This window comes from Opisthocomus hoazin, chromosome 4, assembly GCF_030867145.1.
Source record: "Opisthocomus hoazin isolate bOpiHoa1 chromosome 4, bOpiHoa1.hap1, whole genome shotgun sequence".
Taxonomy (NCBI): Eukaryota; Metazoa; Chordata; class Aves; order Opisthocomiformes; family Opisthocomidae; genus Opisthocomus; species Opisthocomus hoazin.
The window spans coordinates 91,393,271-91,420,976 of NC_134417.1; the positions used below are offsets into that span (position 1 = coordinate 91,393,271).

Sequence of the window (27,706 nt, forward strand, 5' to 3'; positions counted from 1 at the left end):
TAGGTTGGTTCACTCTTTAGCAAAGCCTTGGTATGAGCATGCATAGTCCAGGCTGATTTCGCCAGAACAACATCTAACTTTTAGATGGCTAAATGATGGCTGTATGAATTTCATTCCTCACTTTAAATGAGAGCGCTAAACTGAGGCTGTTTCTCAATAAAAATAAAATATCCAGCTGGTGAAGAAGTCATAGAAATCGAGATGTTCCCTGCAAGGCATCAGGGCAGCACTCCACTTTACCTTCGCTCTTGCACTGGACAGTGTAATGGATGGGGACATTGGTTTCCACAGGTTTCCAGACCACCTGCACTCCATCCTCATAGACCTCCACGATGTCGGGGGGTGGAGGGCTGGGGGGAACCTCTGTCAAGGGGAGACAGAAACCCGGTGACTGTCAGCAATAGCACTGCTGTGGTACATAGCTCTACACCCAGAATTCATTGTATTTATATATATATATTCTCCTAGTGGACCAGCAACTTAGCTGCGCCTATTTTAAACTCAGTACTAAGATTTTGAAGTCTGGTTCTAGAACCACATGGCTACTGGAGTGGCCCTGAATCCAGGAGACAGACTAAAGAGCGAAGAGGGAATGAACCCTGCAAAATGTGCCACGCTACCAAACAGCAAGGGCTGTGGCTGTGGACTAGAGCAGGCAGGGGAGAGGTTGTCCTCTGAACCTGTCTGCAGAAACCTTATCTCAGGTATTTACAGGTCACATTTTTGGGCAGAAGTACTGCTGTTCTCCAAACCCAGGGCTGCCTTCATCTTCAAAACCTGCTTGCCAAATTAAATTACGTTTGTGAAGCCTGTTAGCCCTCAGCATCTGTCGTGCTGTCCCTGCTCTCAAATGCCAGCTGCATTAGCTATTACAGAGGTCCTCTCCTTTTTTCAAACCCACTCTGCTTCTCACTCTCAGGTTGCAAGGTTTCCTGATTTCAGCTGTCTCCTCACATTTAGCACAAGGGCAAACAAAAATACAACAATCTGATGGGGGATAAACCCTCAAGAGTTGACCAGTTCTGCACACTCCACTTACCATTGGCAAAAAAAAAAAAAAAAAAAAAATCTACCTACTTTTTCTCTTACCTGCTTTTCTTACAATGCAAGAGGTGGATGCTGAGCCCAGGGAGTTGGTCGCCACACAGGTGTAAATACCAAAATCATCGGCACTAACAGAAAGAATAGTTAATAGCTGGAAGTTTTTGAGCGTGGCTGAGATGAGGATCCGGCTACTGCTGTGGACAGGCATCCCATCTGAAAAGCAGAAGACAGGAGAGATAACTACACTGCAAATTTATGCTAAGGTGTCTAAAACCCTCCCTGCACCCCTGTCCCGGAGGTTAGGGACTCCCCAGATGAATGCCCATGTCACCTCTGAACCAGTTGATGTGCACGGAGGAGTGAGCTGCCGTCCGGCACGACAGCGTCACGCACTGTCCGACGGCAGCAGCCTGATCGATGAGCTCCTCAACGAACAACGGTGCTGAGAAGAAGAGGAAAAGCAGCGATTCAGAGTGGCCAGGAGGACTACGTGGAAAATAATTGTTTAGCCTGAAGAAGAGAAGGCTGAGAGGGGACCTTAGAAATGTTTATAAAGATCTCAAGGGTGGGTGTCAGGAGGATGGGGCCAGGCTCTTTTCAGTGGTGCCCCATGACAGGACAAGGGGCAATGGGCACAAACTGAAGCAGAGAAAGTTCCAGCAGAACATGAGGAAGAACTTCTTCCCTCTGAGGGTGACGGAGCACTGGAACAGGCTGCCCAGGGAGGTTGTGGAGTCTCCTTCTCTGGAGATATTCAAGACCCACCTGGACGCGGTGCTGTGCAGCCTGCTCTGGGTGACCCTGCTTCAGCAGGAGGGTTGGACTAGATGACCCACAGAGGTCCCTTACTACCCCTAACATTCTGTGATTCTGTGATTCTGTAAAGTGCATGCAGGACATCAGAAAGCATTTTTGCTCAGTTCAAGAACATTCTGTTCATATTCTGGCAATCCATTGACCACCGGTTGGAGAATCCCCTGGGCAATGGGGATGCCCCCTGAATGCGGTGTGACTGCTCAGACATGATAATCCAGATGGATCTTGAAAGGTCCGTGGGGAACATCTGCATTGCCCAGCCCTTCTGGCCTAGCTTAAGTGTGGGGGCAAAACTAAATGATGTTATTTCAAGGATGAGGGGATCAGATCAAGACAACGCAAGAAGAGAGAATAAGAGGTAAAAGATGGATATGGAAGGAGAGAAAACAAGATACAGCATCAGATCTGCTGCTCTGTTCAAGGGAAAGGCTGAGCTCAGGTTTTTTTTGGAGTTTCTCCAGGGTTTTTTCTCCACAGTGCCCAGGAGCTGCCAACCTCACACGCCTGACCTTCCCAGTGCTTGGCTGGGCGCTGCTGAACGCTGGGGCGTTAACCTGACCTCAGAAAATGCTCCTGCTAGAGTCACGGGGAAGCTTTTGCCTGGGCAAAAATGAGTTCAGCTTTGCTGACATGCTGTTTGGGGCTGCCCCACCATTTTTCATTTCACAGCTCTATAGCAGCGTGCCTGGCCCTTAAACATGTGTGCAGGACTGGGGTGTAGGAATTCATAGTCATAGAATCATAGAATGCGTAGGGTTGGAAGGGACCTTTAGAGGTCATCTAGCCCAACCCCCCTACAGTAAGCAGGGGCAATTTTCTGCTTTTGCCATCCCACCCTTGGATACTCCATTTCTTCTCTTTCTAGGTTGCACATAGATTTTATTCCTTTGCAGTGGCTTCCTAGAATGGCTCGAATTTGCAATCAATGCCAAGACAAGACAGTTTTAGCAAGGACATATTTATATTGTAAACACAGAATCACAGAATGTTCGGGGTTGGAAGGGACCTCTGTGGGTCATCCAGTCCACCCCCCCTGCCGAAGCAGGGTCACCTAGAGCAGGCTCCGCAGGACCTTGTCCAGGCGGGTCTTGAATATCCCCAGAGAAGGAGAATCCACAGCCTCCCTGGGCAGGCTGTTCTAGTACTCCGTCACCCTCAGAGGGAAGAAGTTCTTCAGTGGAGGCTGTCTCATATTGCATGAGATGGTCCAGGTCATCTCAAGACAATCACTGCAGGTATGTCCTGAGAAACTGGCCTCACACAGCACAGGCGTGTTCATTAGTGATACTTCATGATAAAACTAACTGATGAGCTATGCAATAGTGATACCTTTCTCCTTTGGCAGAAGGCTTGATAACTTGAATGAGGAGAGTGCTGATTTCCTCTTCAGAGATCCTTCAGCTCCTGTTAACAGCTCTTTTTCAACTGCCTCACTTCCCAGCTCACCAAACTCTGTTTGAAGAAAGAATGAGAAGTCGTTCAAGGCCATCCTTCTCCCTGTGGCATCCATTTGCAGCAGACAGTTCTGCTGTTTTCACATAAATAGCTCAGCAGTCACAGGTTTCCTTATTAATGAGCCTTCAGTCAACAGGCAAGGCTGTGACAGTGATTACAAACAGAATGATGTCCTGGAAAAACAGGGCATATCTAGGGATGGCAGAGAAGAAAGGACAGATTCTGTTGTCCAGTGTCATCCACTTAGGTAGCCAGGGTGACTTCACCAACTCCTTCTCCCAGTCACTTTAGGTTTAAAGGTTTGCCATGGGCAGATGATAACTGCAGAAGAAGCTGCAGCAAGGAAAGCATCATCCAGCCCTGATGCATCATCCACCCTGATCTGCTTTTGTGCAGACTCAGACAGGGGAATTCAAGCCACATCCATCAGCAGATTAACCCAGCTGACTGCACTGGAGTGAGCCAGTGACAGAGAGCTAGTGGTGAGGCTGAAGACCGCTAATTTCATAACCTGCCACTGCCAGTTTTGCAATGACGGTCTAACCACAGCCTCAGATATGCTGGGGAAAAAGGAAAAGACAGATTTAGCAGAGCCCAGTCACAGCAGCAAATCTACGAATGCACAGAGTAAAATATTTACCTTCCTCTGCCTCTGGCTCAGGAGATATCTTTCCTTTTAGGATTCTTGAAATATGGGCAACAGAAGCTTTTACTTTCTTCTTCAGACTCTGCTCTACTGGCTGCTCCACTGAATGAGACCTTGCATACGGCTTAAAGAGTCCTGGCTTGCTGTAGAAGGAGCTTTTCTGCTTCCCACTTGAGCCCTTTTGGGGGCCGTACATTTCTTTATGACTCTCTGACCCTTTCCCCATGGCTGATAAGTTTGCTGCCTTTGAATCCTCAGGTATTTCCGAATGGTTCTTCCTGTTCTTGTCCTCTGCCTCTTCTTTGATGCACAGTCTTTTTTCCTTATGCAAATGTCCTCCAGGAGGTGACCTTGCCCTTTCACCAAAAGGTATGAACCGTCTACCAGTTGGTTTGGGTGGAGGCTTCCTATAGTTCATAAATTCGAAGGGAAAATAGACAATGTCGTACAAGTCGGAGAAATTCAAATAGGCAGGTTCTACCTCTGATATGTCAAATTTTAGAGGTCCACTGCCAAGACTGGGTGTTTCATCTGACAAGTCTTTGATTTTCACTAAAGAAACTTCTGGGTGTTTACCAGTGTCCTTGCTCACTGACACTTGACTAGGTCTTTTCTCAGTGTCCGAGCTATCTGCTGAGGAAATGCTTACTTGGCTAGATGTGGGGCTCTCAAATGCTAAGTCCTCCAGATGCTCACATTCATGCGGAACCGTCTGTGCTCCCTGCCCTTCCCCTACCACTGACTCCTCACTCACGACAAGATAGGGTTCTGCAAGGTCATCCAGCTCAGAGACTTCTTGTCTTTTACCCCCTTGTACAGAAGGAAAGGAGGTGTCTGTGGGTGCTTGGCTACCTGGGTCATTATAGAACATCTCTGTGGGAGAAGAGATGTGCTTTTTGCATTCCTCCTCACCAGAAACTGACTCTGCCCAAACATTCATCTCTTCAGAGAGGGAAACCATCTCATCCACTAAGCCCTCCAGCACAGCAGACTCCTCATCACTGTAAAATGAAGACCTGTGGTGTGAGAGCTCCTGACTTTGATCCCTGCAGAACGATGGTGGGACAGCTGTTCCAGCATCACAGTGTCTACTTTCTAAGGCAACGTCTCTACCCTCACCATAAACCATTGGACGTTCCTCATATTCTAGCTCATAGACCGAAGCCGGAGCAGCTTCTGGTTGTGAAGCAGCTAAGACAACTGGAGGTGCACCCTCCAGATCAGCAGAAACCCTGCCACTGTGATAGGCAGCCCTGTGCTGCTTAAAGACCTGATGTCCAGCCTTGGGTAAAGGAGCAGGCATAGTCTGTCCAGCTGCTCGGCTTCCACTTGCTGTCACACCAGATCTCACCTTACTGAGAAGTGATGCGTTTGGATGTTCTTGCTTTTCACTCTCACAGACCGAAGGGAGGCCAGTATTTTGGGGGGACATGGTTCTAGCTGGATGTCTGCTCTCCAGAACAGCAGGCATCATGACACTGCCTTCAGAAACCTTCTGGTGTTCAGTTCCCTCGATTTTAGCCTCGTGGGCCAAACTGGGAGCAACGTTTGAGACAGCTGAGCTTTCACTCCTCAGAGAAGCTAGCCCCTCCTTGCTATGAGCTGGCCGTTCCCTTTCAGCCTGCCGTGCTCCATCAGAGGCTGAAGTTGACATTGGTTTTGGTGGTGGGACTTTTGGAACAACAAGATGCTCTCCCCTCAGGTTGGCTGATGTCGTGTGTATAGGAACAGGACCCCTCTTGTGTGCTTGGCTTTCACCGTCATGGGCTGAGGGTGGAGTGATTCCTGCAATACCCAGTCCTTCATCCTCCAGGACAGCAGATCTCACCTCTTTATAGGTCTTCAGCTTTTGATGAGCACTTTCGTCAGCTGTGTGCAGCACAGTTAGGGTACCTGGCCGTTTTCCCACCAAGACAGTAGTTGCTGGAAGACTTTGACCAGGAAGTTCCTGACTTTTGTCTTTAAATGCTGGAAGTGAATCGGGTTCTCTTTGTGAGCGTGTTAAAACAACAGAGCTTTCATTCTCCATGAGACCAGATTTGGCAACACTAGGAGCAGAAGTCTTCTCATGTGATTGTTTCTGCCTTTTGTCTTTCCAAGGTGGAACTGGGGCAGTCCTTTTGATAAGCAAGCTTCCACCTTTCAGATCCGGATGGATGTCAGTGCTGTGAGCAGACTCCTGGGGCAGATACACACCACCCTTACTTGTAGGGGCTGACTTGGAGGTGGTCTCTGACTGTGTGAGAGTTGAAACGGACTGTTTGCCCTCCTGAAAAGCACTGTCCAAGGCACTGCCAGGGGAAGATTTACCCTCCGTGCTTTCATGTTTGTGAGCTGATGGTGCAGTTACATCTGAGCACTGGGCAGTTAGAATGGGGCTTTTGCTGTCCAAATCTTCAACTTCCTCCTCAATGTAAGCAGCTTTTGACATCTGCAGTAAATGTTTCCTATTCTCGCTCCTATGAGGTGACTCTGGAAGTCTCTCTAGCTGTTGCACAGAAACAGCCCGGCACCCGTTACCCTCACATTGTGTGGAAGGAGTGGGCTGCTCTGCTGAAGAATCCTTGCTGGCTCTCCGAAAGTCCTCTTGCTTTGAAGTGTCTGCAGAACATCCCTTGCCATGCCCCATAGAAATGTCGCAGTGTTCGTTGCCTTCAGGGCAACTTTCCTGTGACAATAGATCACAGTCTTCCTCCAAAATATCTTGTTCCCTCACTGATCTTGAGGCTCTCAGCCTGTAGTCATCCAGGGAACGGCTTCGGCTAGCACCAGCAATGGCAGGATGTGGTGGTTTCCTTGCAGTGTCAAATGAAGCTGATTTGGTCAAGGAACCAAGCAGACTTTCCCTGTGATCATCTCCATCATCAGACTTTCCTTCTTCTTCTTCCAGTTCAAACTGCTCTAGAAGGGGTTCCCGGAGACCACTGAGGGGCACCTTTGAATATCCAGCTTTCCGGAAAGTCCTTCTGGCTCTGTCCAGGTGCCTCCTGAACTCCCTGCCTGGTGAGGAAGGCCCCCTCGCAGGTAGCTCAGCTGCTTGGCTGTAGAAAGTGCTTTTAATGACACTCTGTCGAGGAACACAGACAGGTGGCTTTTCTGTCCCATCCACAGGCTTTTCAATTTTGTCCTTATCAGATAAAAATACATCTGGTTTCTCTTTCTGAGATGGATGTGATGTGCTTTCTGTGGAAGTCTTCACCGATGAAGGCTCAGCTGCACCACTTCTTTGGGACTGCTCTGCTCTTTCATCTCGGAGTCTGGGATGGAGCCACTCCTCCTTCTCCTTTAAGATACTTGCCATGAGTTCTTTGCTTTCTGTAGGTGATTTGTCCCCTACCTGAGCTTTCACTGAAGCATACTTCCTCCTCATGGGTTTTACTGGAGGGACTGAGATTTTGGAGTGCTTCTCTTCACTTGCATGTTTTGGAGGCTCCTGCTGGCTTGGTGCATCAAATATGGACAAGTGCAGTTCAGGTGTAGAGCCAAAGTGCCTCTTCTTGGGGAAATGTGAGTTCTCATTGTCTGAGGAGGAGCCGCTGGTACTGGACGAAGTGCTTTCTTCAATAAGGTGGCGGGAGATGGCCAGGGAGGTGTTGTCGTGAGTCCTTTCTAGGATTTCTGGGATAGACCGCATCACCAGTATGGATTTGTAGCACATCAGAGACCGCTGAAAAGCAAAACAAAACAGAGCACAAGGAGATGGAAACATGGTGGGAATATGGTAAAGCAAGCATACCAAAATGAACTTCTACACTCTTAAATACCACACATGCTAATTTAATAACACATTGCCACCCTTTTGTACATATTGTCAATCCAGCCCCCATTTGCTCTCCAAGTCTTCCTGTTCTCTCATTCACAGAGGTGAAACTATGTTGACTTCAGGGGACATACTTGCTGTCATGAACAGGGAAGCAGGACCCTGCTTGAGATTCTAAAAGGCATTCTGGCCACCCAAAGCAGATGGAAAAGGAGTTTTTAATGGAACACATCAGATGAGAGCCTAGTTGGAGCAAGTGGCCTTAAATCCATCGACTGCAGTACAACCTACAGTGGCTTAGGCCAATAGATGCCCTACCATACTGTAGGAGGTAGGATTCATCTGCTCTAACTTCTGCCATGTGAGACATCTCAGTTGAAGTTGAGCAGCTGGCCTCCCCTTCCAGCCAACAGAGACAAACAGGCAGAAGGCAATCAATCTGATTACTTAGAGAACTTCAGGAAAAGAGGAATCTTCTTGGGACCTGTCTATAATTCAGTACTAATTGCAAAGGCAGCTGAGGGTACCTAACTTAGACACAACCATGCGTCTTGCGGGCACCTGCATTACACCAGATGATTTCCAGGCAGCAAAGGCCTAGATAATTTATTTCTGCCACATCCATCGACCACTCTCTACTGGGCTTATTCCCCGCTCATAGCCAAGTTGAGATCTCTACTGTGCTCGCTGTCCTAGCCCAATAGACTTTAAAAGATGCAAATGTAATTAATATTATATATAACAAAAAAGAACCAACATTGATTAAGGCCAACTCACCTGCCACTTGCTCCGAGCCACAATGAATTTGAGCTGCTTGGTGTTAATGAAATGAGCTGCTTCGAGGGGGACATTATGCTGCCAGGTGGAATGAGAGGAAAATCATTGGTTAAAAAATCCAGACTTCATTTCCTGAGCAGAATTGTTTAATTTAGGAAAGTTACAATAGACCTAATGCTGAAATCCCCTTATGGCTAAATTGTAGACAATCTCAGCTTTTCAATGACAAAAGCAAGCCCTGTTCAATGCATGTCATTAAATGCCTTTTTTTTGTTGTTGTTAATTTTTAGTTCTTCTCCTCAGCAATTTAAGGCATTGGAATATAAACCATAACTTTTCTTGCAAAGACACAGTTTCCTCTCTCTGCAGACATATTATATCTGCTCATGCCAGTAGTAATATTTATCTTTTGAAAGGAAAGATATCCCGGCATGTAGACACCAATGTGCCTCCTCTTCCTGGAGAGCCATGCCTGAGCTTCTCTGTAGGACCGAAAGTAGGAGACCAAGAGAAAAAAACATAAATCAGCAAGTAATATCAAGCATCATTAAGAACCGCTCCTCAAAGATTTCTTCCAACCTCAATGTTTTTCAGGATTCTAATAAAGAACCAGGATAAACTTACCGTGAACCACTTGTGGGAAAGACAGTCCAAAGCACTAGGCCTGTCTCTGACAAGAGAAAAGATCACCATTTTAGTAGCATGTCGCTTCCAACAGCAACCACAAGATGTTTCTGAAGGTGCCTGCTTTACGTGGACACATGCATACACATTTACTTATATCCTTAGGCTGCTGCTTTGGAGCTGAGGAGCCAAACAGGCAGACAGTGGCTTTGAACCCAAGGTGTCCTTCCCTTGAGGTGAAACAATCCTCCTTTTTTGGCCTGAAACTCCCTTCAAATCCTCAGGAAGGCCCCGTGGCACTCTGCAGGGAGCCTGTTGAAGCACGTCGAGAGCAGCCCTAAGAGTGACTTGGACTCTTCAGGTGGCCAGAGCCAAAACAGCTTTGGCAGCAGGCAGAAAGAATAGAAATGATCTTAAAAAGCAGACCTCTGCAAACATGCCTTCAAGCCGCCTTTGCGGCTTTGCTTAATGAATGTGGTTAATATTATTTAATTCCCACATAACTCACTCCATACCAGTCCTTGCTCTTCCCACTTCTCTACGTCATTTCAGAAACTCATCTGCCTGGAGAAGTCAGGGATTAAGGACATCACCACACCAGAAACAGGCCGAATTTGGCAAATTGCCACGTTGTGTTTTGGGTAACGGGGACTAATAAAGAAGAATTAGGGCATAACACACCACATCTCACTCAGCTTTCTACTTTTCAGAACAACCGCAGCTCTGATGCACTGAGATCTGCCTGCTGAGACACCGACAGCTTTGCACACTGGCTGAAGCAAGCACAAAGGGGCACTCACTTGGGGTGCTGCTGTAAGATCCTTTTTATCAAGTCCTTTGCGTCTTCACTCAGGTGAACAAAATCAGGAATGGTCCATGAAATTTCCCCGTTCTGGATGTTTAGAAGGGTTCCTCTGTCGTTCTCCCCAGCAAACGGGGACTTGCATGTTAGGCTTATTTATTGAACACCATAAAATAAAAGGAGACAGACTTGAGACTTTTATTTGCTGTTCAAATGACAGAAGCACAAATGCTTACACGGGGCTATAAAATGCTTGAGGGACTCCACGCATGGGACTTGCAATGCTTGTGAGCAGTGCGTCCCCTAACAGAGCATCTTTCACCCCAGCACTTGATTGAATTATTTATCCCTGTTTCACAGAGAAGGAATTAAGGGTTTGATTTTGCATAGGAGTTGTAGGATGGTGGCTAAAACAGGTGAGGGGAAGACTGAGCCTCATCCACTGCTCTCATCGCTTACTGCAAGGAGAGCAGCTGTCAAGTCTTCAAGCAAGGATGATGACCAAAGCCCTGGGCAACCAGGAAAGAGCGACTAAAGGAGAAAACTACAAAAAAAAATTGCCCTCATTATAGAAGGACTCAATGCGTCACTCAGATCCCTCACTTGAAGATACTGAAGTGCTCTGACTGACAAAGGGACACTGAATGACTCTTTTCAAGAAGATTTATTTACCTTAAATACGTGATGACTCCAACAGACCTGAGGAGAGAGAGAACACAAATTTCAGGTCTTTGTCACTGTTTCTCCATCCTTCTCAAGCACACAACCCCTCTACCTGCTGCTAGACACCCTGGCACAGTAAGATCCTCGTCTTCTTCTCACCTTTCCAAGGAAAATAAACCCCAAAAGCTATTGCTTTCACCCCTCAGTGTTTTTCCTTTCATAATTTTTAAAAATTGTTCTCAAGTAATCCTCCATTTTTAAAGCACAGACAGAGAGGAAGACTCAAGCTACTTTTTTTTGAGCTTGCTTGCCTTTTCTAGAAAGCCTTTTAGGATCATCCTCCCTAGCTGCTGCCTCTAATAAAGATCATCTTGTCTAAGATGCTCCTTTACATTAATTAGCTGTCAGAGTTCAATTATGGTTGAATAAAATAGAAGGAGATTAAAAGAGCCCTGATGTGTTTTGGATCCTCAGTGTTTACTTTCAGTGTCCTGTATTATTATCACTGCTCCATTTACTTATTAACGAAATTCAGGTTACCAGATATCAGTTGCTTTTGACACTGGTGACTGAGAAACAATTTCTGGGGCAACGAACTCCGGCGACCCGTATTTGCTGAACTGAGGCTCAAAGGGTGTGATCTTCTGAGCAAATCCAAAGTCACAGAGCTTAAGGTCTTCCCTTTCAGGATAAACCATGAGGATATTCAGCGGCTAGTAAATGACATACAATAAAAGGGAGAAACTTTTGTTGAAATCAGGCAGTATTTTCAGTTGTAAGCAAGAATGATTCAAACAGAGAATGTCTATTCCCTGACCAACAAGAGGATATGAAAAGCTGGACCTGCCATTGCACGTTACCTTAATGTCCAAGTGAAGGACGTTGTTGTCGTGGAGATATTTGATTCCTTCCAAAATTTGCTTGATATACAATTTGACCTAAAAAATAAATTATTAAAAAATTATTAAACATTAGTAGTAAATAAGAGGATCCCTGATTCCACCAACATTTTTAATATCTGAGGGAGGGAGAGATAAAACTAGAAATACTTTTAAAGCTAGAATGAACTTCTTATATTAGTCTTGCAGTTGAAATAAGATGTGAACCAAACGTTACCACGTGGAATGAAGCTGTTCCTTGTGTGTGACCACATTGCCCTGCTGGAGCCTTCTACATGTGCAAAAGCCCTTACTTTAAAAAAAAAAAACGACCCTACAAACATGAAAAAAAGAGATATAGAATTTCCTTGATGAATCTTATCAGTTGCCTAAATTATCTAACTCAGACTCAGCTCTGGCTTGGTGTAAATCAGGCGAACACATTTAAAACACAAATACATTATAAAACTATGTTGTAAACCTATTTTCTTGACTATGTGTCGATCCTGTCTGACTATGACTGAACAAGGAGTGAAGATTTACAGCTAGCTTCAGCTTTGGAAGTTCTCTGCTTTTGACATTTTATGATGTTAGCTGACATTTGATCTTTAAATGTCCCTTCCAACCCAAACCATATTATGATTCTATGGTATTTTCCTCTGAGTATTTCTAAGAAAAATTACCAATTAATATGGGACATATGGCTACTATGTGGGAGACATGAAACATTTTGAACTTTGAGCACCAAAGATCTTGGAAACCATAATTTGAGCCCTTGGTTTGCAGACTGAAATGGAATATGATTACAAGGGGATAAAGCGTTATTAAGTGAAGATACAGACACTCCAGGTGACAGATAGCAAAGAAATTATGATAATAGAGCAAATATCATCTGTATTAGGCTGAATGCAGTCAAAACCACTGGCTGTTTCCAGTTATTCCCTGAAGAAATTCAATTTAGCAATGAAAGCTAAATAATTTCACTTATTCTGTTTTAACAGATTAGCACTGGTTCAAAGATATTCCTCATATTCAAAAAGGAAACTGCAACTGGAAGGTACTCTGGGGGTACCCAGCTCTTCTGGACTTTCAAATGAGAAAGATTACCTCTGTTTCAGTGACGACACTCTTCTTGAATAAGCGGTCGAGGAGCTCTTCGCTGGAGCATCTGACAATGGCATTGAGGGAAAACAGAAGTACAGTCAAATGCTGATTTTCACTTTGTAACCACCTCTATCCAGCTAACAGAGCAGGATTGACGAGGTGATCTCAGGCAACGTGATGTGCATGTAATTCATTAAAATCCCTGCTGCAGAAGTGTCCTTCTTGCAGAAGTGTAATAGAATTGGGCTGCTCTAAACCTGTGCTCCCTGCGTGCAGGAGCACGGTGTCACTTGTGCTAAAAACCTGCCTGTTGGTGATGGGCTTTTCTGCTCTGCGCTGCATTTTCCTGGTGCTCGCCCAGGCTGGATCTCATGGAAACAGAGTCCTTCACTTTCAGACATTTCAGAAGAGAGATTTGGTGCTTAACAACTCGTTCACACTTGTATATGCCAGCATCATGATTCTTCCTAAGACAGCAGAAGCATAGTACTTCAGTGAAGAGCTCACAGAGCAGGGAAAGATTATGTGTGTCCCTTTATCTCAGGCAAAACCTATGAATGGTTAATTGCTTAGTTAATTAATAAAAGAGCTCTGCCTAGTAACTCCCAGCCTCCTCAGTGAAGCAGCACAGAAAAGGATACAACTCCAGAATCAAAATCAGTGTTTTCCGTGTTTCAAACTGATCCAGGAGCCTGGTGATTCTGTCGTGGGACAGAGAGGCAAGAATATCCCTCTCCTGATGCGCTCGAGCCTTTGTTTTGCTCCGTAGAGGTATGAACTTGGCAGCACAAGACACTCTGTTCCCTTTATGTACCACTCGTTTCACAAAACTGAAGCAGCCCCTGTGTAAAATCAAAGGACAAGCCCTTCTCAGACTTGGTTCGAAGCCCTCTGCACAGCAGGCGTAGACCTTTCCACGTCCCAGCCTTTGACAGCTCCCTACTGCTCAGGGCTTAATTTCTCCAACGTAAAAAGCTCGTTTTCCTGTATGTGAGGTGCTATTGCCCTCTCCTGGCTGTCTCCAAAACTAAGCAACGAGTCCACATGAAGGAAAAGCTGCTTCAGATGATACAGCCTTTGTGCTGACACAGGCTGATGCCCTTGGGTCCCTTGGATGGGCACGGTGCTTGTGCATACGTCACTACGGGCTCGCGATGCTGACATGGACAAGAACCCATACCTGGGCGGCTGTCCTGCCAGCCTCTGGATGGTATTTTTTCTGATTGGAGCTACCCGGACCTATGGGCTGTATGGACTCTCTCATCTTCTGTCAGAAACCTCAGGAAAGTGTTTCCAGCACACCTGCAATGGGGTGACCTCCCACTTCTGCCAGTACTTTCACCTTTTCAGACTTGTCCACAGCTGGGCCCACCTCTGCCTCTGGTTACACATGCTCAGCTGCTCAGATGGGTGATTAAATATTCTCTGACAGTGATGCTATAAAGTTGGAAAATTAATTTACCTTCCAATCTCCTTCTTAACCTCATAAAGGGAATGGAGCTTTCTCCTGGTGGCCACTTTCTTTGCTGCTTGGTCTTTCTTAGCTTTGGAAGTGAAGGAAAATATAGGTGTTAATCTTCAGACAACAATGCCTTGCTAATAGCGTGCAAAGTTATTACAGGACAATTTAAGGCAGTAAAAATTACAGAGGTACTCTAAACTTCTGCACAGAATTAAGTGGAGCTGTTTGATGACAGAACCTGTCAGTATGAACTTTGGGGGTGCATCTTCACCTGACATAAATCGGCAGAGCCATGCTAAAGAGAAGAACACCACCAGAGACACGACCCCACTTATTTCTGTGGCCCGTTGGATCAGTTTGTCACATAGTCTGGAGCAGAGAAAAATAAACAACCTCATTTGTGTATATGTATGTAGGTCGTTAGATCATTTGCTCTTATACTGGATCCTGCCTACTGGTAATTACAAATGCTACATAGGAATACAGAGCAGATGCCACATGGGTACCAGAAGATGACTACAACAGAGTGCATATTGCAGTGGACACAACTTCTGCAGCTGCAGGAATGACATTACCTTCATGTACAATAAGCTCTGCTTTGCACAACACCTCCCCTCCTGTGTTTTTGGCAACACAGGTGTAAACACCACCGTCTTCCGAGACAGCATTGTCCACAACTAAGAAATACGTTGTTCCTTCCTTCCCTTGATGGAGCCTGTTGCTGTCCATCAGCAGTGACGTGCCCTGAAAGAATGGAATGACATTTTGACACTGCGGAAACCAAGGTGCAAACAGATGCTTCTTCTCTTCAAGAAGCGAGATGCAGGAGCAGAGCTACAGCACAGACTGTTTAGGCTAGCAACTCTGACTAACAAAGTGCTGACTGAAGAAGTCCCCCGTGTCTAACTGCTCCTCTGCTTCCACATTACCCAGTAACATTTTTGTTTCATAGCCCATGCATAGCAGTACAGGCTTGGGAGGGATCACCGGGGCTGTGTGGCTTATTCTTCAGCTCTCCCAGCACACCACACCTGGGCAGTCAACCCAGGGAGCACTTTGCTCCTGCCTGATCTCCAGCTTGTGCTGGCACTTGTGCTGCCCAATATAGTCATAAATGCTATGAAAAAAGAGGCAGGAGGGACTGTGTGTGACACAGAGAGCAGATTATGAAGATTTGCAAAAGGACCTTATGAGACCGTCTATCTGGGCAGTAAAATGCCAGATAAACGTAGATCATATAATAAATGTAGACTGATGCAACCCTATTCTCCCACGTGAAATGCTGGTCTCTGAGCTGTTCCTTATTACACCGGAGCACAAATTTGAGTTACAGTCAATCACTCTGTGGCAGCACCAGCTCAGTGCTTGGCAGCAGCCAAAAAGTACCAGATCTTAGAAATTATTAGGGAAGAAATGAAGGGGAAGACAGAAAGCATCATCTTATGAATCCTCGGTTTGCCCGTGGTGTGGTACTTTTGCAGCAATGTTCTTTCTGTAACCGCTTCCAGACGAGGATTGACAGAGCAAGGTGGGGCTCTTCAGCCTGGAAGGGAGGCCCTCACCATGCGACATGATAGAGCTGTACAGAATTATGAATAGCTTAGCGAGTGGGCAGGGATTGACTTTTCCTGGGACAAGATGTAAGAGCCAACACATGAAGCTTGTGGTGAATACGTACAGAACAGCCATAAAGAGGTGGCATTTCAGGCAGCGTGGTGTCATTGGGTGGAACTCCTTGGCAAAGGACGCTGTACATGCAAGACGTTTGCATGGGTGCAAGAGGAGATGAGATAAGCACGTGGAGAGCTTTACTGTGGGTTAGTAAAGAGAGAAAACTTCAGCTAGGTCGTGGTAACTCTGAGCTGAAAATGTCAGAGATTGGGAGAATGTCAACAGGTTGTATCGTACATTCTGGCCTTGTTCCTATTGTTTTTCAGGGGTGTGCGTGTGCATGTATGTGTGTGCATGGGAGGTGGTTCTTTGCATTTTTGATTGTTTTTTGGGGCTATTTTATTTCTCCAAGTAGCTCATCCTTGCACTTCCCATACAGAAAAAAAATTGAATTAAACTTGTGTGTACAAAGCAGTTGGACAGAAGAGTTACAGACAATTATTACAGAAAAACACTGGCATATTTCAAGACCACAACAATAATCTGAGGGATAATAAATTGTTTCTCCTTCCTTTCTATGAGATATTCGTTCTCCTCATTCACACTCATTTGACCAATTAGCTGCAGAAAAGATACAGAGCCTGAAAGTCCCATTGAGAATTGGAAGCACTCTTAATCCCACCCCTGGCCCCAAAACTACGGCACACATCTTGGTGGCTCTCACGCAGGAACCAATCTCCCTGCCTGCCCGTCTTTGTCGTCAGGCCCATCTTGGTTGCCCTCTCTGTGAAAGGAGCTACAGTGACACTGGAGACAACACAGGGTGAGATGCATGGTTGGTGGTTCTAATGAGAACAGCAGCTCATTCAACAAAGTCTGTAGATATGACCTAAAAACAGTGTAAGAGGTGCGGGGTGAAAGAACGAAAGAAATTCCCCACAGAAATACTGCTCTGCTGTCCTTTCTGCGGTCCTCATTCTCAGCCAGAGAAGCACCTGCACTTACCTTAAACCACAAAACAGTGGGCTGAGGTGTTCCTTCAATGACTGCCTGAAATTTGGCACGCTCCCCAGAATTCACTTGCACATCCTCTATTGTCACTTGCATATAGGGAGGACCTGGTGAGACACAAGGGTTTGCTGCATGCACAGTACCACAGCTTTGTTCATGGTGTGCTGATGTGGGCTGAGCTACTCAAATGGGATTTACAGGACTGGCCATTTGGGATACGACATCAGCTTAATGTCAAATCAAAGGATTTCACCGCAATATATTTGGGTTTCTTTATACTGGCATTACTTTTAGGCTTCTTATCTTCACACTTATCTGTTACTTCTTGTTTAATAAACAGTTACTGCTCAAGAAATGGAAGTATTTAAAAAAAAAAGCAGTCATCAAGAGCTGTTACCAAAAGACAATGACAATCATGGGATGTGGGAGAGGGAAACAAGACTCTTCCTTACTTGTTGGGGTTTTCTCCTCAGTCTTATACACACACGTTCTTTCTGTGGTCTCAATATAAACTTCACTGTGTACATCCCAGACCACATCTCCTTCTCTTCTATACCAGTCTCCTGCCCCCGTGGCTGGTGATGTCCTTTCATGGAGCCCACAAGAAAAGATCACAGTCACATACAACTACGGAGATACAGTATTACACCCTGCCATTGATCTCTGTGTTTAACCACCAGACAAATCATTATTTACTTAAAATTAATACAGGAGTTTTGTTTTGGAGGAATTAATTTCTCTCCAGCCTTTTCTATTCTTCTTGCACAATGCATGTGTGAACAGGATTCTAAAAATAGTAACAAACCTACAAGCATCCGTTCAAGGCATCCAGCACAGAGAACTTACTTTTCTTGCAATAAAGTCTGCCAGGTTCAGAAATGTGGGTGTTACCTGGTAATAGGAACAGTGCGCTCCTGAGTGCCGTCATCTCCAGCAGCTGTCTCTTCACGGGGAGGTCCAGGCCTGGGCCTTGGCACGCTTGGTTCTTCAGCTGGAATCTGCCTTTGTTCTTTGTCTGGCAAAGGGCAAGTTAGATACATCACCTATGGCAGCACACCTGACACCCAGAGCAAACTTTTGGAGCCATCTCTAGTCTGCCTTGCATCAGAACTGAGTCCATCTGACTTCATCTGGGTGCAATCACTGAGGCTGAGGAGAATTTGGCTCTTTTGAGAAGACCACATGAAGCAAAGGGCTTGAATAACATGAGAATAACCCTCTGAGGGTGACGGAGCACTGGAACAGGCTGCCCAGGGAGGTTGTGGAGTCTCCTTCTCTGGAGATATTCAAGACCCGCCTGGACAAGGTCCTGTGCAGCCTGCTGTAGGTGACCCTGCTTCGGCAGGGGGGTTGGACTAGATGACCCACAGAGGTCCCTTCCAACCCCTACTATTCTGTGATTCTGTGAGAGAGACTGAATGGTGGCACATTGCTGACTGGGCAAAACTAACTTTTCTGTAAGGAAACACACAGACACACAAATACGAAACTAGGGACAAGAAGAAATATGATAACTGGAAGGACAGTGTGAGTTCAGTGCATCCTTTATTGGAGATAATTTAAGTGTTTGAGTTCCAGCTCATGGCTATGATGGAATCATAGAATCATTTAGGATGGAAAAAGACCTTTAAGATCATCGAGTCCAACTGTTAACCTAACACTGCCAAGTCCACCACTAAACCATGTCCCTAAGCGTCACATCTACATGTCTTTTAAATACCTCCAAGCATGCCCAGTGTTAGCTTCATACACATGAATGCTCCAGTTAAACTTTGCGTTAGGAGAACAGTTCTTGACTCACTGGTGCAATAACAGACAGCCTCCATGAAATGAGTAAGCTTACATCAATGTAAAACTGGTTGTCAGGGCAGGGCCTGGCTAGGAGTGCAACTAATATGGAGATAATATGGCGGTGTGCTAATATGGAGGACCTGGTGATGTTACATTGTCAGGGTTGGTGCAACTCCACTTGGTTCTTTGAAAATGCCCTTGTATGACTCTAAGCTACACCAGAACAAGGTTTGGCATCTGGGGCTTATAGGAACAAGGAAACAAAACGGTGGTGCAGCTTGATGGCCATTCAGATATTGTTCTTCTTTTAGTATTCATTATTTTATCAGCTGTATCTTCAAAAACTCATTTGATCTTCCATTCCAAAAGTACCTGATTGTTTTTTGATATTGACCGTTGGAGTCACCCCATAGGATAAAATGCATCATCTCCTTTTTTTGTCTGAGGAGAAAAGGTTAAATCAACAGGACTCTTCTTCCCAGCCGGAAAGGCCTTTTTGGGGAGCACTCGAGGGATGTTTGGTGCTGGCTGGTTTGGGAAAAAAGCAGCAGTTTTTAGAAAACACGTAAAACAGATCTATTGGGTGAAAAACGTGGTTATTCAAGGCATTACCGGCAGTTTCAGAGATCCCAGACTGGTGGGATTGTGCTTCCTATTGCCAGCACTGTCAAAATATTTGCTTTCTTTTTATTCAAAGCATGTGATCATAGGGACAGTTGTCAACTCTCCATCTTATTAAAATAATTCCCCACGTTAATAACATGTTTAGTTTTCTCAGATGAAAGGACTGCAAAACCATCGCATCCACTATGCTATCATCTCTATAGTTACGAATGAGGAAATAATCTGCTAGTTGACATTTTACTTCTGATTTTTGAGTCATCCTGCTTCACCAGAGGATTATTTTCACAGATTATTTCCTACTAGCAAGGAAAAAAGGTTTTAAAGCCCTGTCGTTTTTTTATGTAGTTTTTTTTGGTCTGATTCCATAAAATTCTTCTATCCTTGCTAAGTTTTAGACAAGAATATCTTTTTTTTTTAAACAGCATCTGGCGTTTGAGGGCTGAAGGCTGTTTGACATTGTCCTTTTAAGTTGACACTGGTGGAGGACAGTTACTCTGACTTGACACAGAGACAGCTTAGACAAGTTGTTATGGCAGAAGCAGAAGGAAGAGAGGGAGGGTTGCCGCTTATTCACGTTTTCTTTTATAAACAATGCAAAGACGAAGATGTGTTCTCCTAGCAAGACACAGTCACACACATTGCTGGTTTTAATCACGTGGAAACTGCTAAGGAGTTTATCAAGGCTCCAGGGTTGGTGAAATGCAGATGAACTTGATGCACCCAACATCCTAGAAAGTCTCTGACACTTGATACAGGGGCGTTAAACACATTTCCAGCTTGTTTATGGCAAACAATAAAAGAAGAGCAACCTCCCCACCAAATCACAAAACAAATGACTTCTATAAATGTAAAGGAGGGATCCCACCCCACTTTCTCCCCCCAGAAGCTTGAAGCAAGTCTAGGGTCAAAAGACTTTGGTCTTTTTGATGGAATAATCCCAAATCCCTCCATTTCACACAGAATCACACAGAATGTTAGGGGTTGGAAGGGACCTCTGTGGATCATCTAGTCCAACCCCTCTGCCGAAGCAGGGTCACCTAGAGCAGGCTGCACAGGACCTTGTCCAGGCAGGTCTTGAATATATCCAGAGAAGGAGAACCCACAACCTCCCTGGGCAACCTGTGCCAGTGCTCCGTCAGGTTTTGGGCAGGTGATGAACCAAACTCTACTTCAGACACAGTGTTCAAACCCTTTATGTTTCCAGAAAGATCTGCCCCAAACTTGTGTCCAGCCTAACCCCAATCCACAGCCCCATGTTTCTTTGGATCTGAATGTCCTTTCTTAATCTGTAACTGCTCAAAACACAACAACACAGAAAAATGAGGGAAAAAAAATATCGTTATTTGATTGCCCAATATTTTTGTCTCTCTTGACTCCCATGGAACATTTTCCAGATTCATGCCAAACCTACCATGCCTTGCAGCAGTCTGGGTTTGGGTACTGGCTTCATGACCTAGCACAGAGGGCCCAGGCGCTGTTTCTGAGTTGTCTGAAGGAACAGACCCAGGAAGGCCAAGGCCACCAGTTTCTCCTCGCATCCCTGGAGGAAGAGTCACCAGCAGTGATGCTGAGTCCACGAGTTTCTTTAAAGCTGTCTTGATCTCCTTATCAGCACGCTGAAGCGAGGCCTGGACAGAAGTCTCCATCTCTGACTGTGGGGAAGTCATTCCTACAGACAAGAAGAACACCTTTTCTCTCTTCAGGGTAAAAAGAAAATAGCAACATCATCCAACCCATGGAAATACTTGCAATTGTATCATTTTCCCCTCCTAGAGTAGAGAACTGATGCAGAAATGCGTATTCCAGCAAGAGGGAATGCAGCTAAGACTTAAATAAGAAGGTTGGCACAATGTGCTTTGGAAAGACGTAGCTCACCAGGTTGAGGACACTGTGCCACACTGCATGCACACACGGCCTCTTCCCAGACAGCAGAACAAAGGAGCTATCTCCCAGCTCAACCCTACATTGGCTGCTCTGCCAAAAATACCTTTATTAAGATCAATGAATTGACCTCAGCGGTGACCCATTGCACTGATACAGACCCTACATGCAAGGAGGACGTTATTCTCACAAGGAAGGAGGAGGAGTGAGCAGGTAACAGCCTCATCAGTGACTCTGGAGAAGGGCAGGGGAAAGAAGGGAGGGCTGTTCTGCTTCATGAGCCTGTAAGTCTGAGAGGATGGCAGAAGAGCTGCTCCTTGCAGAGTAATGTATTTGTCGTACTTTACAATATCTGAATATTTTTGCTGGGTTTTGCACTAGAAAGTACCTGCGACTTTTAAATTTGTACTGGACTTTGCCTTTGCAAGATATGCTAGAAGCAAGGTCACCTGGTCTGTGCAGTAATGCACAGTGGTTGTGCATAGGGAAGCATTATACAGAGGAAGATACAACTCCTGCCTCAAGAAACTCACGGTCTTGAAGGCAGAGTGAAGACAAAAGCTTTCCACACATAAAAATGGATTTTCAAGCATACATCTTTGCAGAACAGGCACCCAGAAAACAAATATCGTGGTCTCATCCCCAGTTAGTGCTTGTAGAAGAAGCTAGGCTAGGATGGGATCGTAGGACCTCAGGAGCTCATCTCATCCAAGCTCCTGCCCAATACACCTTCCACAAATCTTGAAGAGGCACAACAAAGGGACAGATGAAATCTAGGGAAACCCTCAAGCAACAATAAAGACAGACAAAATTCATGTTGGATTAAGACATTTCATCATCTCCGTGACGTGATTGCCTGCCAAGAAAGAGTGCAAACTCAAACCATCATGTGTTTCAAGAAAAAAATACAAGCACTTGCACACAAATGGCTCTGACTTGTTTAATGTCCTTGACACAGGAGCATGTCCTGTAGCTGTTGTGATTCTGCTCCTTTCCTGGCCTTAAGAAGGTAAATTCCCATGACAGACCTTAGCAGGTAAAGTTGAAGGCTACATTCGGATCAGCCCCCTTTGAAGACAGCTCACTTTTGGTTTTTGTTTTTAGTGTCCTCCCCATGAGCATAGAGGTTATGAAATATTTCAGTCTGGGTTTGTTGATAGAAAAAGCAAGTTTTGCTCACACAATGTCCCAGACTGCCCATCAGTGTTCATCAGCACTGAGCTGGGTGGAAGATCTTCAAACATTTCCCTAGACAAATATTTTGATTCCCTGGTGTTCCTGTTGTGACTGCTACCAACCGGTGCTGTCCTATGAGCTGGGCAGCTGCCAACAATTGCACTGTTTGGAAAAGCTAGAAATACACTTAGTATCTCTCAGTGAGAAAATATATTCACAGGTTATGTGTATGTATAGATATATATATATACAGGTTACATGTAACCACAGGTCTCCCCCGTGCTGCTAATACCACCCCTTTCCTCCCTGTTTCCATCCTGTTTAGGGATGTCACACACTATGAGGAACTTGAACATTAGTCGAGGTACGTCAAACTAGTGCTGCAGTGATGAGACACCTGTGACAGACAGCCTGTTTCCCAATTCTAAAACCTCAGATGTGAACATTTCCACCCCACATGTTCTTCAACCAATAACCAAAAACACGACTGACATGTAGTTCCAACTGAGCCTCGGAGAAGGACCCAAGAGGAAGAGCATTGTTCAAAAATTATTGCCTCCTAAATCTGGGTTGGAAGTTTGCCTAAAACCGGGTTCTTTCACTTGAACACTTCTGAAACTGTCCAGAAGAAGCTGAGCTAGAGCCGTATTTTTGGGTTGTAACCCAGCTCATGCTGAAGTTGATGGGAAAAGTGGACGAGCTGATGGACCGCGAAGTGCCATGAACGGAGAACAACACAGAAGCCCAGTGAGTTCAGTGACAGATGATGCAAGACATTTATTGATATAAACTCAACATCTAATAGCATATCCTGCATTTGATTTTTTTAAAATTTTTTGTGTCTTTTTTTCTTTTTGTATCTCAAGCAAACTGAAATTTCCACTTTTTTAATACCCATTTACCTGCAGGAATTTTAGTAGAACATTCTTTGTATTAAAATTTTTAACACAGCTGCATGTTTTCATCTACAAGAAATAAATCCCCACACAAGTCATTAGTTATCTACACAGTTTAATCACTTACAAGCATAATTTTTAACCTCTAGGAAAATATTTTGAAAGTATATGTAATGAACTTTTCATGAACATTTCACTTTTTGAACAGAGTCCTGCATAGGATTTTAAAAATTCCTTTCAATTGATTCTCTTTTGCTTAAATTTCAAAAGAAAGTGTAAACAGTTGTTAATTGCTTTGAGCTGATGAATCAAAGTATAGTTATGTCTTCTATAACCATCTGAAATGCAACCTTTACACATCTTTATTATCTTTTGGATCAATATTGTATTTTTGAGGACTATCATAGGGCAAATTCTTTAATTCTTTTCTCAGCAGTGTCTTTGTAAATCTGAATCAAATCCACTTCCATCTGTGGAATTGTTCTAGACTGATACTGGAATAACTGAGATCAGAATCAGGCCCAGTATGAAAGAAATATTTTCAGTTTTGAAAGTTGTTGTTTCCCTGTTGTATACCTGTTACTTTCCAATGCACAGTGCAATATATGAAAGAAGCACTAATATATATCCATTGTATTCCTTAATTAGAAAACAAACAGTATAAACCAAGGAGATGTCATAAAAAAAACAGAAGAGTAACATAAAAGAGGCTTGATTTCTTTCACCACATGTAATCACTGGAAAAACATCCTGTATCATGAGGGTAGTGCACATGATATTGCACATAACGTCTTGTTTGGATATTGGAAGTAAAAGGCTGTGAAATCAATATGTTCATTTTAGTTAGCACACGATCAAGGTGCAGCCACAGAAGGAAAAAAATTACTGTATTCATTTCTACAAGCACCTTTTGTGAATTCAGTCCCTGTTAGTGGGAATATTGCTCAGAGGACTCCAGAACAAGCTTCACAATTTTACCTAGCTGGGAAACACTGAGACAACACCATACATCTACATCTCTGAGACAAAAACTCACTCAATCCTCTTTCTTCATGCTAGTTAGAAGTTCAACTGTGTCTGAGAAGTTCTGGTTTCCCTGCACCATCTAAATAAAAACATTTTCTATTGCGATAGTGCTACACAACTCAGCTGGGACAAGGTGTTGGGATGTTTCACCCCACATCTCTGTCAGACAGCGAGGGCCAGTGCTTGGTCCTACTGAGATCAATGACAAACTCCAGCTGACTTCAACTGGGACCAATATGTGGGCCTGGGAGCTCATTTCTTTCCAGGGCTGAGTGACTTGAGGAAGGTCTGTGCAACGTCCGTTTTTGGTGAAGTCAACACAAGTGGGACATGCATCAGCACATCTTAGCCTTCCCCTCGCAATCAGCGCTCCTGCTGCGATGCTCCAGAGAAACTCAACGGAAGGCAGTACCTCTACAAGACAGCTCAACGTACGTGCTTACAGTAATACGATGCAATTGCAACCAGCAGTGCTTCCAAGCAGCCCAATACATTTTGAGCAGAACTATTTTTCAACCAGGCATTTGTGGTAAAGATCTTTTATCTTTCTTCATTTTTTTAAAAAACTTTGTGCTCCTGCTGCTTTGCTGTAGCTCAGTGGTAAATTCCTCATTATCCATCAATCTGTTAACATTACTGTTTCACCACTGGCATGCACAGGAGACAAAATAGTCTTCCAGTAATATTTATTGACAAAGCTCACATTTGTCATTCTTTGCGTGTGTTAGCAAATGCAGAAGTCATTTTGTGCAGCACTTTAATGTTTTGGTGCACGTGAAGTAAATATATATTTTAAAAGATGTGGTTTATAAATCCACTACACTAGAATGAGAATAATGAACCCACACCTTTAGACAACTAGAGGATGAACTTGAAAATAGCAGGCATTGAAAAAAGATGGTATTTTTTTTACTTAAAGCAGAAGAGAACAATGAAATCCTTGCTTTCTTAAGTTAGAGGGACTTTGACCATTGGCTTCAGTCAGATTAAGATTTCAACCACAAGGGCTGAGAAGCCCTTTGCATTCCCAGTAAATGCAGTATTTTCTATATGTTTTGCTCTGTGGCAGAAGGTTAATATCATGGAACCAGACTGTGCATGTTGAAAGGCTTATGAAGAAATTTTGATAGAGCTAATTGGTGTCAAAAGTGTCCAACAGAGTCAAAGCAGTGTGAAGCTTCATGACCTTCAGGCACGCACAGTGACAGGAGATCGCTTTAGCTGGAAACAGTCCTCCTATCCTGGGCTGCTGAGGGATGCCAAAAAGCTTAGATACTTTCACCTTCTTGACACACCATAGTGTACAAATTGGCACTTGAAATAATTTTTAAGTTCACGGACAAAAACGCACTTGTTCATTTATATTTCTGTCATAGGCAGGAGAATCAGGCTTTTCCTAAACCTACCGTCACTGCTCCGTATGGAATGATATTTGTTCACCTCGATCAAAGCCTGTAAAATTACAAACTGTTCTGGCAGACATGTTCCCTTTAAGACTGGAAAAGCTCTACATATTTAAATACATTTTCCTCAAAGGTATTCCCTCGTGCATGTTACCTTGTAATCTTTGCCACCAATTCCCCTCACCTACAACAATTTTGATTAGTTCTTTCTAAAGCGCTGCTTTCTTTTGTGTTGAAAATTATGCTTGCATCTTCTCAGCTTTCAGAGAGGTCTTCTGTGCTGATGTGCAAGGTAACAGGTTCGCCAACAGTCCCGTAGCTGAGGGTTCTTGTGGAAACTTCAGTTTTGAAGCTTGACTGTCCGTTGTCTGCTGAAAGCTGGACTTCGGTGCAGAAAGATGGTTTCACTGTGAAGGAGGGACCAGGAGAAGCTGCTGCTGTTGCTGCATGCGCTCCAGGTGTCACTCCCATGCAGGTATCACTCACATGGAAAGAGATGTTTGAGGGGCCTACAGACTGCACACCAGTTACTCTAGATGCTGACATGAACATGCTCCCAGGAACGTGCTCCTCAAACTGGCTGAAAAATCTTTGCCTGGGCTTGGAAACCACAGGTCTCCCCAGATTTAGCAGCACCGGCTTCCCAATCATTGGCTCGTTAATCTCTGTCTGAAGCACGGAGATTTCACAGGGTTTCTCTGTCGTGTGGTTCTGATCATCACACCCGTAGGTCTCACCTTCTTCAGGAATATAATCTTCGAGATCCTCTAAAGTTAATAATTTGCCATTGTGGGTTAAGATTTTGTGGTCCCGGGTGCTAATGTCATCTGTCTGTAGTTCCTCTGGTTCATCAACTATAATGACATTATCCTCTTCTGGAAGGACATCTTGCATTACTTCTGGTACTCCCTCTTCAACAGACCAAGATACATCCGATTCATCTATCTCTTCCTTAACGTCTGGTGAGAACAGAAGTTGGTGCTGGTCTGCATCAGCTGTCTCAAAACTGAAGATCAAAGGCTCACCCCCGCAGGCAAGCAGCGGGGAAGCGATGTCTGACCCGTAGTGAGCACTTGTTTCCTGTGGGAAGCTCTTTCCTTCAATTTCGTAATCCATAAATGAATTATTTCCTAGTTGTTCGGACCCACATGGGGAGCTTCTGTCTTCATTGCTGACTTGAGGTCCTTCCTCCTCAGTTGCATACGCCAGGGGCTGGATATCGGCTTCAGAGAGACTGTCATTAGACAAAGATTTTGACTGTTCCACCAGTTTATTGTTGGAGTTGTTTGTGTTTGGATCATCTTCTGGGGAACGCCTAGGCCTTGAGCTGGGAAAAGTGAATGTTAACACCCCTGAGTCATCTTTTTCTTGTTTTGCTGGGGAAGAGCCTCTTTTCCTTGCAGGTTTTGGTGTTTTTTTCACCTTGAATTCAATTATTTCTTCCACTTCAACCCATTTGGGCTTTTTCTCTTCCACCTTGGTCTCTATGACAACATCTCTAGCTGCTGCTCCTTGCCTGTCCTCTGGTTCTGTGACAAAAAGCATGGGAACAGCAGACTTCGGTGCTGCCTCCTGCTCATGTCTGTGGACAGGCTGCCTGATCTTTGAAACATAAATTGGCTCTGGAGTTGGCTCTGCTCTTGGGGAGCGGGAAGGCGAATGACCTGAAGAAGACCGTGCTGGAGAAACCCTTCCCCTTTGTCTTGGGCTCTTCACCACAGTAGTTATCGTTTCCTCTCTAATGACAGAAAGGGTTGGAATGGAGTTGGCAGGAAGACGAGACTTTTCGGGGAGCCACACTCCATCAGCGCATGCCATTGTCGGTCAAGGCGCTACAGTGGGGTTAGTTTTGTGAGCACTCCAGCTTTTGGTGAAGCGTGTCATTTTGGAAGGGATACACACGCAACGCACACACCCACATGCCCATCTCCACTTACTTTCTGATCCAGGGAAAACCTCAGTGCCCTTTCCCTCAGGTGGATCCAAGCTCCGTTAACCTCCCTGAGTGCGTGAACACACAATGAGTATGTCCAGCTGAGAAATGTTCTTCTGGATGCTGCTGTATTTCATGTGCTTATGTTGACCACCTACTATGCAACTTTGGTCCCGTATAGCAGTTGACCCAAAGATTTTAAACACTCAAGGAGTTTAACCTTTTCCTGAATATCCTTGGGTAAAATCCTGGCTTTATCAAACTCAATGGTAAAATGCCCTTTATTATAGTAGGGGGGTCAGCAGCTTCCTCTTTTTTAAATA

The 27,706-nt window shown here is 44.7% G+C and overlaps 1 protein-coding gene across 20 annotated transcripts in view; it reads right to left on the minus strand.

The window, feature by feature from the left end:
- Positions 1–27,706, minus strand: part of OBSCN (obscurin, cytoskeletal calmodulin and titin-interacting RhoGEF) — a 202,913-nt gene that overhangs the window by 9,805 nt on the left and 165,402 nt on the right. For 18 of the 20 annotated variants that reach the window (XM_075419909.1, XM_075419905.1, XM_075419919.1 and 15 more), the window contains 19 exons: positions 20,480–20,737; positions 17,545–17,668; positions 17,106–17,239; positions 16,648–16,760; positions 14,607–14,775; positions 14,032–14,113; positions 13,211–13,411; positions 12,573–12,633; positions 11,448–11,525; positions 11,128–11,300; positions 10,597–10,623; positions 9,923–10,075; positions 9,123–9,168; positions 8,499–8,576; positions 3,956–7,628; positions 3,190–3,312; positions 1,376–1,486; positions 1,090–1,257; positions 241–363 (listed from right to left, as the gene is read on the minus strand). In XM_075419909.1, the coding sequence (XP_075276024.1) occupies positions 241–363; positions 1,090–1,257; positions 1,376–1,486; positions 3,190–3,312; positions 3,956–7,628; positions 8,499–8,576; positions 9,123–9,168; positions 9,923–10,075; positions 10,597–10,623; positions 11,128–11,300; positions 11,448–11,525; positions 12,573–12,633; positions 13,211–13,411; positions 14,032–14,113; positions 14,607–14,775; positions 16,648–16,760; positions 17,106–17,239; positions 17,545–17,668; positions 20,480–20,737 (5,895 nt within the window). Of the gene's footprint in view, positions 1–240; positions 364–1,089; positions 1,258–1,375; positions 1,487–3,189; positions 3,313–3,955; positions 7,629–8,498; positions 8,577–9,122; positions 9,169–9,922; positions 10,076–10,596; positions 10,624–11,127; positions 11,301–11,447; positions 11,526–12,572; positions 12,634–13,210; positions 13,412–14,031; positions 14,114–14,606; positions 14,776–16,647; positions 16,761–17,105; positions 17,240–17,544; positions 17,669–20,479; positions 20,738–22,877; positions 27,189–27,706 lie in introns of those variants that run through there. The other 2 variants (XM_075419921.1, XM_075419920.1) reach the window with 1 other exon arrangement.